The sequence below is a fragment of the Anolis sagrei genome, chromosome 7 (genome assembly GCF_037176765.1).
Source record: "Anolis sagrei isolate rAnoSag1 chromosome 7, rAnoSag1.mat, whole genome shotgun sequence".
NCBI lineage: Eukaryota > Metazoa > Chordata > Lepidosauria > Squamata > Dactyloidae > Anolis > Anolis sagrei.
The window spans coordinates 1,321,898-1,338,266 of NC_090027.1; the positions used below are offsets into that span (position 1 = coordinate 1,321,898).

At 42.4% G+C, this 16,369-nt stretch overlaps 1 protein-coding gene across 2 annotated transcripts in view; it reads right to left on the reverse strand.

Moving 5' to 3' along the window:
- Positions 1-16,369, reverse strand: part of PIWIL2 (piwi like RNA-mediated gene silencing 2) — a 60,280-nt gene that overhangs the window by 13,009 nt on the left and 30,902 nt on the right. For both annotated transcript variants that reach the window (XM_067470621.1, XM_060787509.2), the window contains exons 15-21: positions 14,363-14,476; positions 11,212-11,400; positions 6,970-7,071; positions 4,890-5,009; positions 2,812-2,900; positions 1,458-1,563; positions 1,054-1,307 (exon numbers count right to left, since the gene is read on the reverse strand). In XM_067470621.1, coding sequence (XP_067326722.1) covers positions 1,054-1,307; positions 1,458-1,563; positions 2,812-2,900; positions 4,890-5,009; positions 6,970-7,071; positions 11,212-11,400; positions 14,363-14,476 — 974 coding nt within the window. The remainder of the gene's footprint in view (positions 1-1,053; positions 1,308-1,457; positions 1,564-2,811; positions 2,901-4,889; positions 5,010-6,969; positions 7,072-11,211; positions 11,401-14,362; positions 14,477-16,369) is intronic.

Genomic DNA, 16,369 nt, shown 5'->3' on the forward strand with positions numbered 1-16,369 from the left:
TTCTTGCAGCAGTTGAAGATGGAATCTATTGTTTCATCTGCTTCCTTGCAGAGTCTAAAGTTGGGATCTGTCATCGACTTTTCAATTCTATTATTATCATCATCATCATCATCATCATCATCATCATCATCTCTGGCACAAGTCAGTTAAGGTGGTCCCATTGGTGATCAGCAGACTGGGGACAGTGCCTAAAGACCTTGGCCTGCATTTCGGCGCTGACAAAGTTACCATCTGTCAGCTGCAAAAGGCCACCCTACTTGAATCTGCACGCATTATTTGCCGATACATCACATAGCCCTAGACACTTGGGAAGTGTCCGATGTGTGATTAAATCCAAAAGCCAGCAGAGTGATCTTGTCTGCTGTGGACTCATCTTGTTGTGTTTCTAATAATAATAATCATCATCATCATCATCATCATCTTTATTTAATACCCCACCACCATCTCCCCAATGGGGACTCAGGCGGCTTACATGAGTCCAAGCCCAACAGCACATTACAATAAAGTAAAACCAAAACACAATAACAACATAGTAAAATACATATAACATATGAGTACAAAAACGATAAAGCAAAATCATACACAGTAAAATAACATAACATAACAATGAGCATGCGCAAGATAAAACTAAGATACTAAAAATACTAAAATCAGGATGAGACAGGGATGGAGCAGATTGTTTGTGGGGGAGAAACTAGTAAGGAACAGGGTCATAAATAGAGACCTTCATACAGGTGGGGAAATAGACTCTGGGGACAAAAACTGTTGAGGGGGAGCAACTGTGCATGATAATATGAATACATAATAATAATAATAATAATAATAATAATAATAATAACACCATCACCGAACTGTTGCTCTAACCCAAAAGAAAAAAAAATAAGGCTAACCTAGATTAAATGAGTTCATGGGACAGCATTTTTATTTTGGAGGCAGAGACAAGAGAAGAGGCAACGCACACATTTAAGTCCCTTATTTGTTAACGAGACGATCCTATTACAGAAAAGTGCGGGTGTGCAAAAGTAAAGGCATAGGGAGCTACTTCTCACTTACCAGTCCCGGCTGGTGACCGTATGGTCTATCACGGTGCCAGGACAAGGCGTTGTGAAGTTATCTGTGGCTGCCGAATAGATGTTGACGCTGATTTTCTTCTGGACTACAAACACGACCATTTTAGGACTGTAATTGTGAAAAGCTTCAAAGCACTTCTGCAGCTGTGGGACCTCATAGCTCTCTACCATTTTTATTTGGCTATCCGACACTCCGTCTCTGTAAAACACGATCTTCTCAGGGAGGAAGTGGTTGACCTTCAAGAGAATCGAAACATGAGGAATGAAACTGGAAGCTGGGTATTTCAGATCAACATGGTCTCTGATCTAAACAATGCCAGCATTTCCCTTTATTCTGGCCCAAAGGTGTGTGTGGGGTGGGAGGTGACAGAAATGCTGCTCTCCTACCTCGTAGAACTTCTGCAAGGCACCCACCAAGCAGACTTTCAGGCTATCGATAATTTCTTGATGAGGCATCTGGAATACAACCTTGGAGTACCATTGGGTAAAAGTGCTGTCGAAAGACAGGAAGAAATGACAAGCTTTGTTAATTCAAGACAGAAGTAAAGGTAAAGGTTTCCCCTGACATTAAGTCTAGTCGTGTTCGACTCTGGGGGGTGGTGCTCATCTCCACTTCTAAGCCAAAGAGCCTGCGTTGTTCATAGACACCTCCAAGGTCATGGGGCCAGCATGACTGCATGGAGCAGCATTACCTTCCTGCCGGAGCGGTACTTATTGATCTGTTCACATTTGCATGTTTTCAAACTGCTAGGTTGGCAGAAGCTGGGGATAACAACGGGAGCTCAACTCGCTCCCCGGATTTAAACCACCAACCTTTCGGTCAGCAAGTTCAGCAGCTCAGCAGTTTAATCCACTGCACCACTAGGGCTCCCCAATTCAGGACATAATGCTTTACTATTTGCATTATTATTATTTGAAACCCAACAAGCTGAGTCCACAGCAGACATTCTGCTGGCTGTTGAATTGGATCACACGTCAGACACTTCCCAAGTGTCTAGGACTGTGTGACGTATCGGCGAATAACGGATCCCAGTAAGGTGGCCTTCTGCAGCTGACAGATTATATTACTCTATTATTATAGTTATTATTTTACTCTATTAATATTACATTTATTATTTTACTCTATTATTATTATTACATTTAGTTTACTCTATTATTGTTATTATGTTTATTATTTTACTCTATTTATTATTATTATTAATTTTATTATTTTATTTTATTATTGTTATTATATTTTTATTTTACTCTATTACATTTGTAACATCTGCCTCGTTCTACTTTGTTATTATTATTATTATTACATTTATTATTTTACTCTATTGTTATTACATTTGTAACATTTGCATTGTTCTACTTTGTATTATTATTATTACATTTATTATTTTACTCTAATATTTTTATTAGAGTTTACATTTGTAACATCTGCATTGTTCTACTTTGTTATTATTATTACATTTATTATTTTACTTTATTATTATTACATTTATTATTTTATTGTATTATTATTATATTTTTATTTTACTCTGTTGTTATTACATTTGTAACATTTGCATTGTTCTACTTTGTTATTATTACATTTATTATTTTACTCTAATATTTTTACATTTGTAACATCTGCAATCAATACAACAGTTAAAAGAAAACTCATAAACAAAAGTAAACAAGAGACAGTAACAATAACAACAGTAACAATACTTAGAAGGCAAATGTGTCAGTCTTTCCAAAATATGTCGGTACTTACTGGTTGGTGCTTGAAACGAAACCAACAACTGACCGCCTTCCTCTGCCAGGGTCATGATACACATCCATCCCAATCATCATCAACTGTTTCTGGAAAGCAGAAAAGACGCTGGTTGCAATTCAATGGCTCTCCTTCACAAGCATTATTGAAAATCGCACTGAAGGCTGGCTGAACAAGGTCTATATGGAATGTCAATTAATTTGGTGAGAAGACTTCAGGGCCATCTCCAAGCTATCTCATGCACACATATGCAAATATACTGTAGATATTTCAAAATATGGGGGGGGGGGGGATACAATACCCAAAACAATTCTGGTCCCAGCATTTTGGATCAGGGACACTCCGCCAATTCCCTAAATATGAAGGTAGGCATCAACTGCTATTGGGTACTGAATTTTTGCCAACTGCAAACCGACTTGAGTTGCCATTGGGCTGAGAAAGGCGGTATACAAATATGGTTGATATACTCTGTCCCCAGAGTCTATTCCCCACCTGTATGAAGGTCTCTATTTAGGACCCCGTTCCTTTACGAGTTTCTCCCCCAGAAACAATCTGCTCCATCCCTAAAATCTCATCCTGATTTTAGTATTTTTAATATCTTAGTTTTTCTCTTGCACATGCGGCCCGCTCATTGTTATGTTATGTTATTTTATTTTACTATGATTTTGCATTATTGTCTTTGCATTCATGTTGTATGTATTTTACTGTGTTGTTATGTGTTTTGGTTTTACTTTATTGTCATAGACTGTTGGGCTTCGCCTCGTGTAATCCGCCCCAAGTCCCCATTGGGGAGATGGTGGCGGGGTATTAAATAAAGTAGATTATTATTATTATTATTATTATTATTATATTTATTATGGTTGGCTAATAAATAAATATCATGGCTTTTAAAATATCAGGGGCATTAAGATCAAGCATAAAAGGACTTCACCAATAAAGGCATGGGCCCTATATAAGTTCATAGATAATGGTTATCCCCTGACATTAAGTCCGGTCATGTCAGGCTCTGGGGGTTGGTACTCATCTCCATTTCTAAGCCAAAGAGCCGCCGTTGTCCGTAGACACCTCCAAAGCCATGTGGCCACCATGACTGCATGGAGCATAGTTACCTTCCCGCCAGAGCGGTACCTATTGATTTACTCACACTTGCATGTTTTCGAACTGCTTGGTTGGCAGAAGCTGGGGCTAACAGTGGGAACACATGCCACTCCCCCATTTGAACCGTCAATCTTTCGGTCAGCAAGTTCAGCAGCTCAGCGGTTTAACCCACTGTGCCACTGAGGGCTCCATATAAGTTCATAAGCATTATATAAATATACTTGCTGTACCCGCCACGCGTTGCTGTGGCCACCCTTCCCTTTCTCTCCTTCTTTCCCTCTTTCCTTCCTTCACTCCCTCTTTCCTTCCTTCCTTCCTTCCTTCCCCCTTTCTCTTTCTCTTCTGCTGTCTCTCTTTTCTTCCTTCTCTCTTTCCTTCTTTCCTTCCCTCCCTCTTTCTCTACATCTTCCCCCTTCCTTCGCTCCTTCTTTCCTTCCTTCCCCCCCTTTTTTTCTCTAACTTTCCTTCCATCTCTCTTTTTCTTTCCCTCCCTCTTTCTCTCCTTTCTTCCTTCTCTACCTCCTTCCTTCCTTCCTTCCTTCTCTCTTTGCTCCCATGCTTCCTTCTTCTTTCTTTCTTTCCCTCCCTCCCTCTTTTTTTCTTTCTTTTTTTTCTCCCCTTCCTTCCCTCTTTCTTCCCTTTTTTTTGTATTGTCATGTAGCTTTCCGTCATTTAGCTTTTGGGGACTTTTTAAGTCCCTTCTGATTTTTAAATCCCTCCAGTGTTTTTATGAGTGATGGTCACTCGTTGGCCTGAGAGGTGTCTTGTGTCCAAATGTGGTGTCAATTCGTCCAGTGATTTTTGAGTTCTGTTAATCCCACAAACAAACATGACATTTTTATTGATATCGATTACATGGCTTGCACTGTTATTGGTGAGGGATGAAGGAAAGAGGGAGGCACCAAAGATATGCACTACAAAACATATAAATTGAGTGCTTACTTACTCTTTTTAAGCAGAAATGGTTTTATAGGGCTTACCAGAGGAATATCAACGCTCCAAAGTTCTCCGCCTAACTTGCAGTTAATCTGCAGCAGAATTTTTTGTGCGATGCTTCTTAGTTTGTGGGGTTGAGTGGTAATGGTTCGTGCATTAATAACCTGCGGCAAGAAGTCGATTTCAGCAACGGTATGAACTGTCACACCTTTTTACGCTCCACATAATACATTATTTTAGCACATTTACGAAATATTGACAAGAAGAAGATTAAAGATTTTCGGCTTGCATTTACAGGACGATTTGTAATTTTACTTCAACAAAGATACTTAATGTAGTACATTTCCAAAAACCATGGTATGAATAAAAATACCACCACAAAACTTAGTACTCATCACTAAACCAACACAAGGCCTTAGTTTATGACCGGTCAAAGTAAATGGAGTGAGCTGGGAGTGTCTCCTTTTGAAGAGGATTCAGGGAACAACCAGTCTCATCCTTTTAGAGGCAAGGCAATACTATTGATTCTGCATAGCAGACGCCAACCATAAATTATGCAGCACCCAGTGCAAGTTATCAATAAATACAAACTGTCATGAATAGAAGAGTTAAAGCAGCATTTTTCAACCTAGGTGTCGAGACCCCTGGGGGAGGGGGGGGTCACAAGGGGGTTTCATATATTTCTGATGGTCTTAGGAACCCCTTTGGCAGAGAAAGGCTGAAGATCTCTCCACCTGTCCTTCTCTTCCTTTTTGGAAACAGACGGCAAATCAACCCACCAAAAGCCCTCCTCTGCTGTGATTGGCCAGCCTCTCAGCCAAGGGGAGGGCTGTTTATGAGACTCCAAGTGCAGAGGGGAGAGCAGGCGTGCTCAGTGCTTGGCAGCGTGGTGTGAATGCGTGGTCAAGGGGGAGCGTGCAGGGCTGGAGGGAGGCTCGCACCAGCTAGGGGGTTCTGTGTGGGAAATTTGGTCCAATTCTATCCTTGGTGGGGGTTCAGAATGCTCTTTGATTGTGGCTGAACTATAAATCCCAGTAACTACAACTCCCAAATGTCAATGTCTATTTTCCCCAAACTCCACCAGTGTTCACATTTGGACATATTGAGTATTTGTGCCAAGTTTGGTCCACATCTATCATTGTTTGAGTCCACAGTGCTCTCTGGGTGTAGACGAACTACAACTCCCAAACTCAAGGTCAGTGCCCACCAAACCCTTCCAGAATTTTTTGTTGGTCATGGGAGTTCTATGCACCAAGTTTGGTTCAATTCAATTGTTGGTGAAGTTCAGGATGGTCTCTGATCATAGGATAATTAAAAATCCCAGCAACTACAACTCCCAAATGACAAAATCAATCTCCCCCAATCCCACAAGTATTCAAACTTGGGCGTATTGGGTATTTGTGCCAAATTTGCTCCCATGAATGAAAATACATAATTACCTGGAGAGATTAGGGAAGCCCCTACTCTAGAAACCTTTAAAAAGAACCTTAAAACCCGACTCTTCAACTGCACCTTTTGTCAGTAGGTATACAACCTCACACTATTGCTTAGCCTCAACGTTTTGTCATTGGAGTCTGCGTCGTCATCCCCCTCCCCTTGTGGGAAAGTTTGATTCCACAACTCCCATTTTAATGAGCCCACCTCCACAAATAACCTGCTTCCCCTTTATCCCACCTGAGTTTTTAATCAGTTTTTAATTAGTTTTTCTTTTAATCATTACATGTAGCCTGCCCCATTGTCACTGTGATTGTGTTTACTGTAATTTTATATTGTTATGCATTCATATGTTTTATGTAATCATGATGTTGTTTATTGTTTTTGTTTTCGGTTTTATTTTGCTGTAATTTGTTGTTTGGGTTTGGCCTCATGTAAGCGGCCCCGAGTCCCCATCGGGGAGATGGTGGCGGGGTATAAATAAAGTTTATTATTTACCATTATTAGTCTTTGTATTACAATTCGTAACAAAAGCAAAACGACAGTTATGAAGTAGCAACAAAAATAATTTGCTGATTGGGGGTCCCGACAACATGAGGAACTGCATTAAGAGGTCGCAGCATTAGGAACGTTGAGAAACACTGGTAACATTCTCAGATCAGAAACCATACAGCAAACCATTTGACTCACCTGAGAAGGGACTGGAGTCTGTACACAGCACAGTTTTTTAATAGCTCCATATAAGTCATCTCTGGTCCCAGTGATAATGCAGACTACCAGCTGAATGGTGCTCTAGAAAAACACATGAACATGAAGTGTGGGAGTAGATAGTGGCTGATTTTAAAAAAAACACTACCACCACAAACCAAACATAAGAACATTACATATTGCCAGTAACTGAGACAGAGCTGAAATCATACAGAAGTTGTGACTGAAGCTCAGTAAGTGCTATTATGGAATAAAGCTGCAGAGTCGCAATCGGTCTGTAAGAGCAAACTCTGTTTATAGAAATTTATGCCATAGAATATTAAATCAGAGAACACTGTGTGGACTTCAGTCTAGCCTGGCTATATGGAACTTGAGTTATATAAAGTAATGTCCAGGACAGACATGTGCCTTTCACCTTAAGAACAGACAAGCATCCCGAGCTCTGAGGATGATTACCTGGGAAGGAATCCCACTGGAGCATTGCAGCACACCCAAATACCTGGGAGTCACTCTGGACCGTGCTCTGACCTACAACAAGCACTGCCTGAACATCAAGCAAAAAGTGGGCGCTAGAAATAATATCATACGAAAGCTGACTGGCACAACCTGGGGATCACAACCAGATACAGTGAAGACATCTGCCCTTGCGCTAGGCTAATCTGCTGCTGAGTACACATGCCCAGTGTGGAACACATCTCACCATGCTAAAACAGTGGATGTGGCTCTGAATGAGACATGCCGCATTATCACGGGGTGTTTGTGCCCCACACCACTGGAGAAATTACACTATTTAGCCGTTATTGCACCACCTAACATCCGCCGGGAAGTAACAGGCAATAGTGAAAAGACCAAGGCAGAGACATCTCCAGCTCATCCCTTGTTTGGGTATCAGCCAGCACGTCAGCGACTTAAATCAAGAAATAATTTTCTCAGATCTACAGAGACACTCACAGGAACACCTCAGCAAGTGAGAGTCCAAAAGTGGCAGGCTCAAACCCAGAACCTCAACCAATGGCTGATACCAAATGAGAGACTCCCCCCTGGGCACGGGGTGACTTGGAAGGCACTGAACAGACTGCGCTCTGGCACCACGAGATGCAGAGCCAACCTTCAGAAATGGGGCTACAAAGTGGAATCCACGACATATGCAAGTGTGGAGAAGAGCAAACCACTGACCACCTGCTGCAATGCAACATGAGCCCTGCCACATGATGCACAAGGGAGGACCTTCTTGCGGCAACACCAGAGGCACTCCAAGGGACCAGAGACTGGTCAAAGGACATTTAATCCACTACCAAACTCACAAATCTTGTATTTTGTCTGTTTGTTTGCTTTGTTTTGTTAGAAATGTAATATAATTGACTGGTTGCCCTGAAATGACAAATAAATAAATAAATGTCCAGGATAATGGAGTATTTACAGAAGAAAAGGTTGCTTAGCTTATCAATCTCTATTCACTGACTCTCCCAACAAGTCCTTGTTGTCACCCAGAGATTCTAGTTCTTGATCAGCTGTATGGGCTCGGAAGGGTTTTATTTATTTGTTTGTTTGTTTGTTTATTTATTTGCTCCATTCAGCAAAGGACAAGAGGGACCCTCTCACCTCTGCAGGAGTCTACCGTGTACCATGCAGCTGTGGACAAGAAGTCTCCAGAGGGACCACCAAACGTAGAATTGCCTAAACACGAATCAAGGAACATGAAAGGCAGTGCAGACTCCTTCAACCAGAGAAGTCAGCCATAGCAGAGCACCTGAGGAATCAACCTGGACACAGCATATCATTTGAGAAGACAGAAATGCTGGACCACACAAACAACCACCATATCAGACTACACAGAGAAGCCACTGAAATCCACAAGAAGCATGTGGACAATGTCAACAGAAAGGAGGAAAGCACGAAAATGAACAAAATCTGGCTACCAGTATTAAAAAACTCTAAAATTACAACAGCAAAACAACAGAGGGGAAACAATCAGGGACATTGTATTGTCGAAGGCTTTCATGGCTGGAATCACTAGGTTCTTGTGGGTTTTTTCGGGCTATGGAGCCATGTTCTGGAGGCATTTCTCCTGACGTTTCGCCTGCATCTATGGCAAGCATCCTCAGAGGTAGTGAGGATGCCTCACTACCTCTGAGGATGCTTGCCATAGATGCAGGCAAAACGTCAGGAGAAATGCCTCTAGAACATGGCTCCATAGACCGAAAAAACCCACAAGAACCTAATCAGGGACATCTTATCACCTCTCAACAAAAGATTGCCCCAGGCACTGCCAGGCCATCAAATGCTAATCAAGGTGGTCAGTTGAAACATTCACACCTAGCTCCAGCAGACAAGAGTCCTTTGCCCACCCTGGTAATTCCACAGATATATAAACCCTTTTTCCTAGTCCCAACAGACCTCACTACCTCTGAGGATGCCTGCCATAAATACAGACGAAACATCAGGAGAGAATGCCTCTAGAACATGGCCATATAGCCTGAAAAAACCTACAACAACCCAGTGATTCCAGCCACAAAAGCCTTCGACAATACATTTTTATTTATTTATTTATTACTACATTTGTATACTGCCTTTCTCAGATAGAGGTGACTCAAGGCGGTTGACAGTCGGCAGGGATTCGATTCCATAACAAATATCAGGGTATAGTTAAAAACTATTATAAGAACAGTTATAAAAACAGTTCAACATTAAAAATATAAAAAAACAATAATATCTATAAAAACAAATCCTCAACGTCTCCTTACTGAAATCGTGATCCAATTGCATCGTCAGACATTCCATGATTCATTTTGTCTATTTATTTCATATATTTCTGTCCCGCCCTTCCCCCCACAAGGGGTACTCAGCGCAGCCTCCCATGAGCATCAGAGGATGCTAACAGCGTAAATACCACAAAAATTACAATTCACAATAAAATCATTTTAAAACATTGTACAACATCATCAGTAAAATTTTACAGCACATTAATAGATTAACGTGCCAGTGAAACCAAGCTGACCCGGGAGAATCCATGTCGCAAAATCCAAATTATGCTCCAATAGTAAAAGTCTGCTTGAAAAGCCAGGTCTTAACCATCTTTTGGAATGTTAGAAGGGAGGGAGCTGAACGTATATCCCTGGGGAGTGTGGCCCATAGCCAAGGGGTCAACACTGAGAAGGCCGTGTCTCTTGTCCCCGCCAAACGCATTTGCGAGGAAGGTGGGATCAACAGCAGGACCTCCCCAGATGATCTTAAAGTCCTAGATCAGTGCTTCTCAACCTGGGGTCCCCAGATGGTTTTGGCCTACAACTCCCAGAAATCCCAGCCAGTTTACCAGCTGTTAGGATTTCTGGGAGTTGAAGGCCAAAAACATCAGGGGACCCCAGGTTGAGAACCACTGTCCTAGATGGTTCATAAGGAGAGATACGTTCAGATAGGTAAGCCAGACCAGAACCGTTTAGGGCTTTATAGCAGTGGTCCTCAACCTGTGAGCCCCCAGGTGTTTTGGCCTACAACTCTCAGAAATCCCAGCCAGTTTACCAGCTGTTAGGATTTCTGGGAGTTGAAGGCCAAAAACATCAGGGGACCCCAGGTTGAGAACCACTGTCCTAGATGGTTCATAAGGAGAGATACGTTCAGATAGGTAAGCCAGACCAGAACCGTTTAGGGCTTTATAGCAGTGGTCCTCAACCTGTGAGCCCCCAGGTGTTTTGGCCTACAACTCTCAGAAATCCCAGCCAGTTTACCAGCTGTTAGGATTTCTGGGAGTTGAAGGCCAAAAACATCAGGGGACCCCAGGTTGAGAACCACTGTCCTAGATGGTTCATAAGGAGAGATACGTTCAGATAGGTAAGCCAGACCAGAATCGTTTAGGGCTTTATAGCAGTGGTCCTCAACCTGTGGCCCCCCAGGTGTTTTGGCCTACAACTCTCAGAAATCCCAGCCAGTTTAACCACTGTTAGGATTTCTGGGAGTCGAAGGCCCAAACATCTGGGGACCCACAGGTTGAGAACCACTGGCTAAAGCCAGCACTTTCTTGCAAGACACCATTGTTTAGTCACTGGCTTACATTCCCAATCAATTAATGTTAGTGGTGGCACTCTATCACATAAGAAAACATAATGTACACTGAAATAGCACAGTAAGGTTTACCGTAAAAATACAGAGTTCAGACTAATAGCTCTATCAAATATTGTCTCTGATAACTGCAGAGGAAAACCAGAATGCACTCTTCAAACCACATACCTCACTAGTGAGTAATGATTTGATGGCCCTGACATAGGTCTCCATCCTGTCATCCTTGAGTTCTGACCAAACAGGTGGGTTTAACACAATGTCAAGAGGGCCTGAGATCTTCTGCAGCGTTGTCACCAGTTCAGAAGCTTGCTCCCTCGTCCGCTTTGGATAAAACAGCGCCCAGTAACGGAGTGAAACCTGGGAAATTGAACAGAGAGCAACATACTCACATTTACCCCCATCTCATGCATCATCTAATCTCAATTTTCAAAACCCGGACATTGATAGAATATGTATATATAGAAGCTAAGGGGACCAAACCTGTAATAGAAACAACTGATTTTTGGAAATAAGTATTGTAATTGGCTGGTCTGGGGTGAAAGGTCAGCACTGGGTGATTGGACAATATGTAATGAAGCAGGAGGATGAAATATTATAGGTATCAAGACATACATGTTCTGTACAATTTGTTAATGGGAAGTGATAAGATAAGAATGTTTAAACACTGAATAGGAAACCTGCTAACAAACAGGAGCTTTTTTGTTGAGTTCCAGGGCCAGAGACGCAGATGGCGGAAACAGAAGAATGGCCTGCGTCAGGGGAGTGTGCTCGCTCCATCCATGTTCAACATCTACACAAATGAACAGCCACTGCCAGAAGGGACAGAGAGTTTCATCTATGCTGATGATCATGCCATTACTGCTCAAGCAGGGAGCTTTGGGATGGTAGAACAGAAGTTTTCCGAAGCTCTAGGTGCTCTTACTGCCTATTACAGGGAAAACCAGCTGATCCTCAACCCATCTAAAACACAGATATTTGCCTTTCATATCAGGAACAGAGAAGCATCCCAAGCTCTGAGGATGATTACCTGGGAAGGGATCCCACGGGAGCATTGCAGCGCACCCAAATACCTGGGAGGAGTCACTTTGGACCGTGCTCTGACCTACAAGAAGCACTGCCTGAACATCAACCAAAAAGTGGGTGCTAGAAACAATATCACACGAAAGCTGACTGGCACAACCTGGGGATCACAACCAGATACAGTGAAGACATCTGCCCTTGAGCTGTGCTACTCTGCTGCTGAGTATGCATGCCCAGTGTGGAACACATCTCACCACGCTAAAACAGTGGATGTGGCTCTAAATGAGACATGCCGCATTATCACAGGGTGTCTGTGCCCTACACCACTGGAGAAATTACACTGTTTAGTCAGTATTGCACCACCTGACATCCGCCGGGAAGTAGCAGCCAATAGTGAAAGGACCAAGGCAGAGACATCTCCAGCTCATCCCCTGTTTGGGTATCAGCCAGCACGTCAACGACTTAAATCTAGAAATAGTTTTCTAAGATCTACAGAGACACTCGCTGGAACACCTCAGCAAGCGAGAGTCCAAAAGTGGCAGGCTCAAACCCAGAACCTCAACCAATGGCTGATACCAGATGAGAGACTCCCCTCTGGGCACTCAGAAGACTGGCCGACTTGGAAGGCGCTGAACAGACTGCGCTCTGGCACCACGAGATGCAGAGCCAACCTTCAGAAATGGGGCCACAAAGTGGAATCCTCGACATGTGAGTGCGGAGAAGAGCAAACCACTGACCACCTGTTGCAATGCACCCTGAGCCCTGCCACATGATGCACAAGGGAGGACCTTCTTGCGGCAACACCAGAGGCACTCCAAGTGGCCAGATACTGGTCAAAGGACATCTAATCAACTACCAAACTCATAAATTTTGTATTCTGTATTTTGTCTGTTTGTTTGCTTTGTTCTGTTAGAAATGTGATATAAATGACTGGTTGCTGATGACTCAATAAATAAACACTGAATATGTTAAAGCTACAATAAATAAAAAGTTTAAAAAAAATCAGATACAGAGGGCGGTCCAAATGTATGAGGTAAAATGTTAAAAAGTTAAAAATGGTGAGTTCCACCTGTGAGTTCCACCTGCCTTGCCTCGACCAAACTTGACACACAGAACCCCCACGACTAACTCAACCCACTGGAGGAGTTTGAGGGGACTGACTCACCATAGTGGGAGGTGCAGTTTACGGTACAGTCAGAGAGCACACTGAACCCCTCCGAGGATGCATCTAGAGCAAACTTGCCCAATGTAACAAACTTTAAGTACTGATGGAGTTTCTCGGGGTTCACCTGGCATGATGCGAGTTGCAGTTCACCCACGACCTTATGCATTTTGTACAATTAAAAAAATTGACTTTTTTTCAAATAACACTGTTCAACGGAGAAAAAGTTGTGGGCCTGAAAATAGTTGTTCTTTTATGATTTTGGGGTGCTGAAAACGAAAATGACATTTAAAAATGTATACTGGCTCTAGTTTTTACGATATAAGCAATCACGTGATCACGTATGGTTGAAAAAATGCGTTGCGACTTACACTACGGAAGATTCTAGAATACTCTAGAAAGTTTGATGACGCAGTATTAGTGCCGTGTGCAAAAGCCAGAAAGCCCTATATAAGGCCAGACTTTTGAACTGTGAGGGTCAGTCAGTTGAAGACTGAGACAGTCTCGTTAAACATCGTTTTACATTGTTCTTTTGACTGTCGTTATGCCTCCTCGCACGTGTGTAAATAAAGCACTATGGAAAAAAGAGATCAAGGTAAATGGACTCCGTCCATGCTGTCAGACTCCTGCTGGAGCATTGGAAGAGACCATCCTTTCCTTGAATACAAAAGAAAAGTCAAGAGAAGCAAACAGGATAGAAACTAAAGTCACGATTAAAGCGACATTTCAGCTTTCAGACTTTTCAACTGCATTAGGCCTACGAATATAGTTTCTTGCTGCACAAACATAAACAATAGACTAATTAAATAAATATTTCTCATGTATAAACTATTGGCAATATAATTTGACTAAAATTTAGTAAATATTCACGGTTTATATACATGCAGCAAGGTTAGGCACATTATCATAACATTAACGAATTACCTATTGTGGAGAAAATTGAAATAGCTGTTCCATAAAAACCAGAGCCAATTAACACATTTAATTATTATATTTGAATTCAGCATGTTAAATTTATTAAGAAACGACACATTTTGTTTCCGCAACTGAGAAAAACTGAAAATTTGTAGAACAGTGTAACCTGGGCAATGCCACATACCCAACCTAGTCTAAAATTAAAAAATAAATAAATCTTACTGCCGAGATGCAGGCTTCCCTTGCGACCTCTTTGGACCAGTTTAGGTCCTCCGAAGTATTGAAAGTGGTCTTCTTTAGGTTGATTCTTTCCATGGGGAGAATACGGCCATTTGCCTGATTGAAAGAAACAGCAAAATGCACAAACCAAGGGCTTAACTGGAGTTTTCTTCACAAACTCATTGACGCACTTGAGGTCTAAAAGGGGCACCCATAAATTAAGTTCTTGTGGGTTTTTTCCGGGCTATATGGCCATGTTCTAGAGGCATTTTTCCTGACGTTTCGCCTGCATCTATGGCAAGCATCCTCACCTCTGAGGATGAAATCAGGAGAAATGCCTCTAGAACATGGCCATATAGCCCAAAAAAACCCCACAAGAACTTAGTGATTCCAGCCATGAAAGCCTTCGACAATACACCCATAAATTGTTCTTTCAGAGTACAATGAAAACATCAATGTAAGATCTTCTCAGTCTTTGTGAAGGCAGCACTACTTCAACGGCTCCAGTTTCAAAAAGATGTTGCTGTAACCCACTTAACCCCCATCAAGTAGAAAATGTTATTACTCCTTGCCACGTGCAGGGATAATGTGGAAGAAAGGCAATAATAACGGAATATTTGACTGGAAAAGAAACAACTGGCTCAGTAATTAGTCCAAATAAAAACTGACATCATAATTTTTAATTTCCTGGAGCTCTTAAAAAAGACATCAAAACAGCCATTTAATGTATAAATAGGTTAATTCCTTTTTATCCAATTATCAGCTACTTTAGTTGATCATTTCCAATGGCGTGAAAGGATAAACTGGATCAATTACTTTTTGTAACACAATGGAACTGAGTTTGGGATAACTGGGACTGTAGCGCAGCTGCATTAAGATCATTACTGACCAAAAGGTCATGAGTTCGAAGCCAGTCTGGGTTGGAGTGAGCTTCCGACCATTGTGTAGCTTGCTGTTGACCTTGGCAGCCCGAAAGACAGTTGCATCTGTCAAGTAGGAAATTTAGGTACCGTTTATACGGGGAGGCTAATTTAACTAATATACAACGCCAGGGTCAGGGGAACTTTTGCACAATTAAAACTTGTGCACCAGCTGTGCCCATACCTTGGGAAGTCTGACTTGGCCACAGTGGTCCATGCTTTGGTTACATCCCGTTTAGACTACTGCAACGCTCTCTACGTGGGGTTGCATCTGAAGACTGCCCGGAAGCTGCAGCTAGTCCAACGCTCGGCAGCCAGACTACTAACGGGTGCTGGGTACAGGGAGCACACCACTCCGCTGTTACACCAGCTCCACTGGCTGCCAATTAGCTTCCGAGCACAATTCAAAGTGCTGGTGTTAACCTATAAAGCCCTAAACGACTCCGGCCCTGTTTACCTCTCCGAACGTATTCTCCCCTATGAACCATCAAGATTATTAAGATCGTCTGGAGAGGCCCTGCTCTCGGTCCCACCGGCCTCGCAAGCGCGTCTGGTGGGGACGAGGGACAGGGCCTTCTTGGTGGTGGCCCCTCGGCTCTGGAACTCTCTCCCACTGGAGATCAGAACTGCCCCGTCTATCCTGACATTCAGGAAACAGGTGAAGACTTGGTTATGGAGACAGGCATTCGACGAGTGAGCCAACACCCTGAGATATGGATGGAGGATGAGGAGCAACGATTTTAGTGTGACGACTGACCATTGTAGTTATTGATTGTAATTGCTGTTTTAATGTTTTACTGTAATATGTATTATGATGTTTTATTGATTGTCTGTAATATTATGGTTGGAAACCGACCTGAGTCCCTCAAGAGAGGTGAGAAGGCTGGTATAGAAAACTTTAAATAAATAAATAAAAATCTCCAGCAAGCATGCAAAAAGAATGAGGAAGTACTCCATCATTGTCACTAATGGATGGTGAAGCGACAGCTCCCCTGGTGGCCAGAATACCCTCATGGAAAAGCTGGAATTTTAAATAGCCTCCATGTTTCTGTCTATGTATATTGTGTGTCTATGGTACTGAATGTTTGCC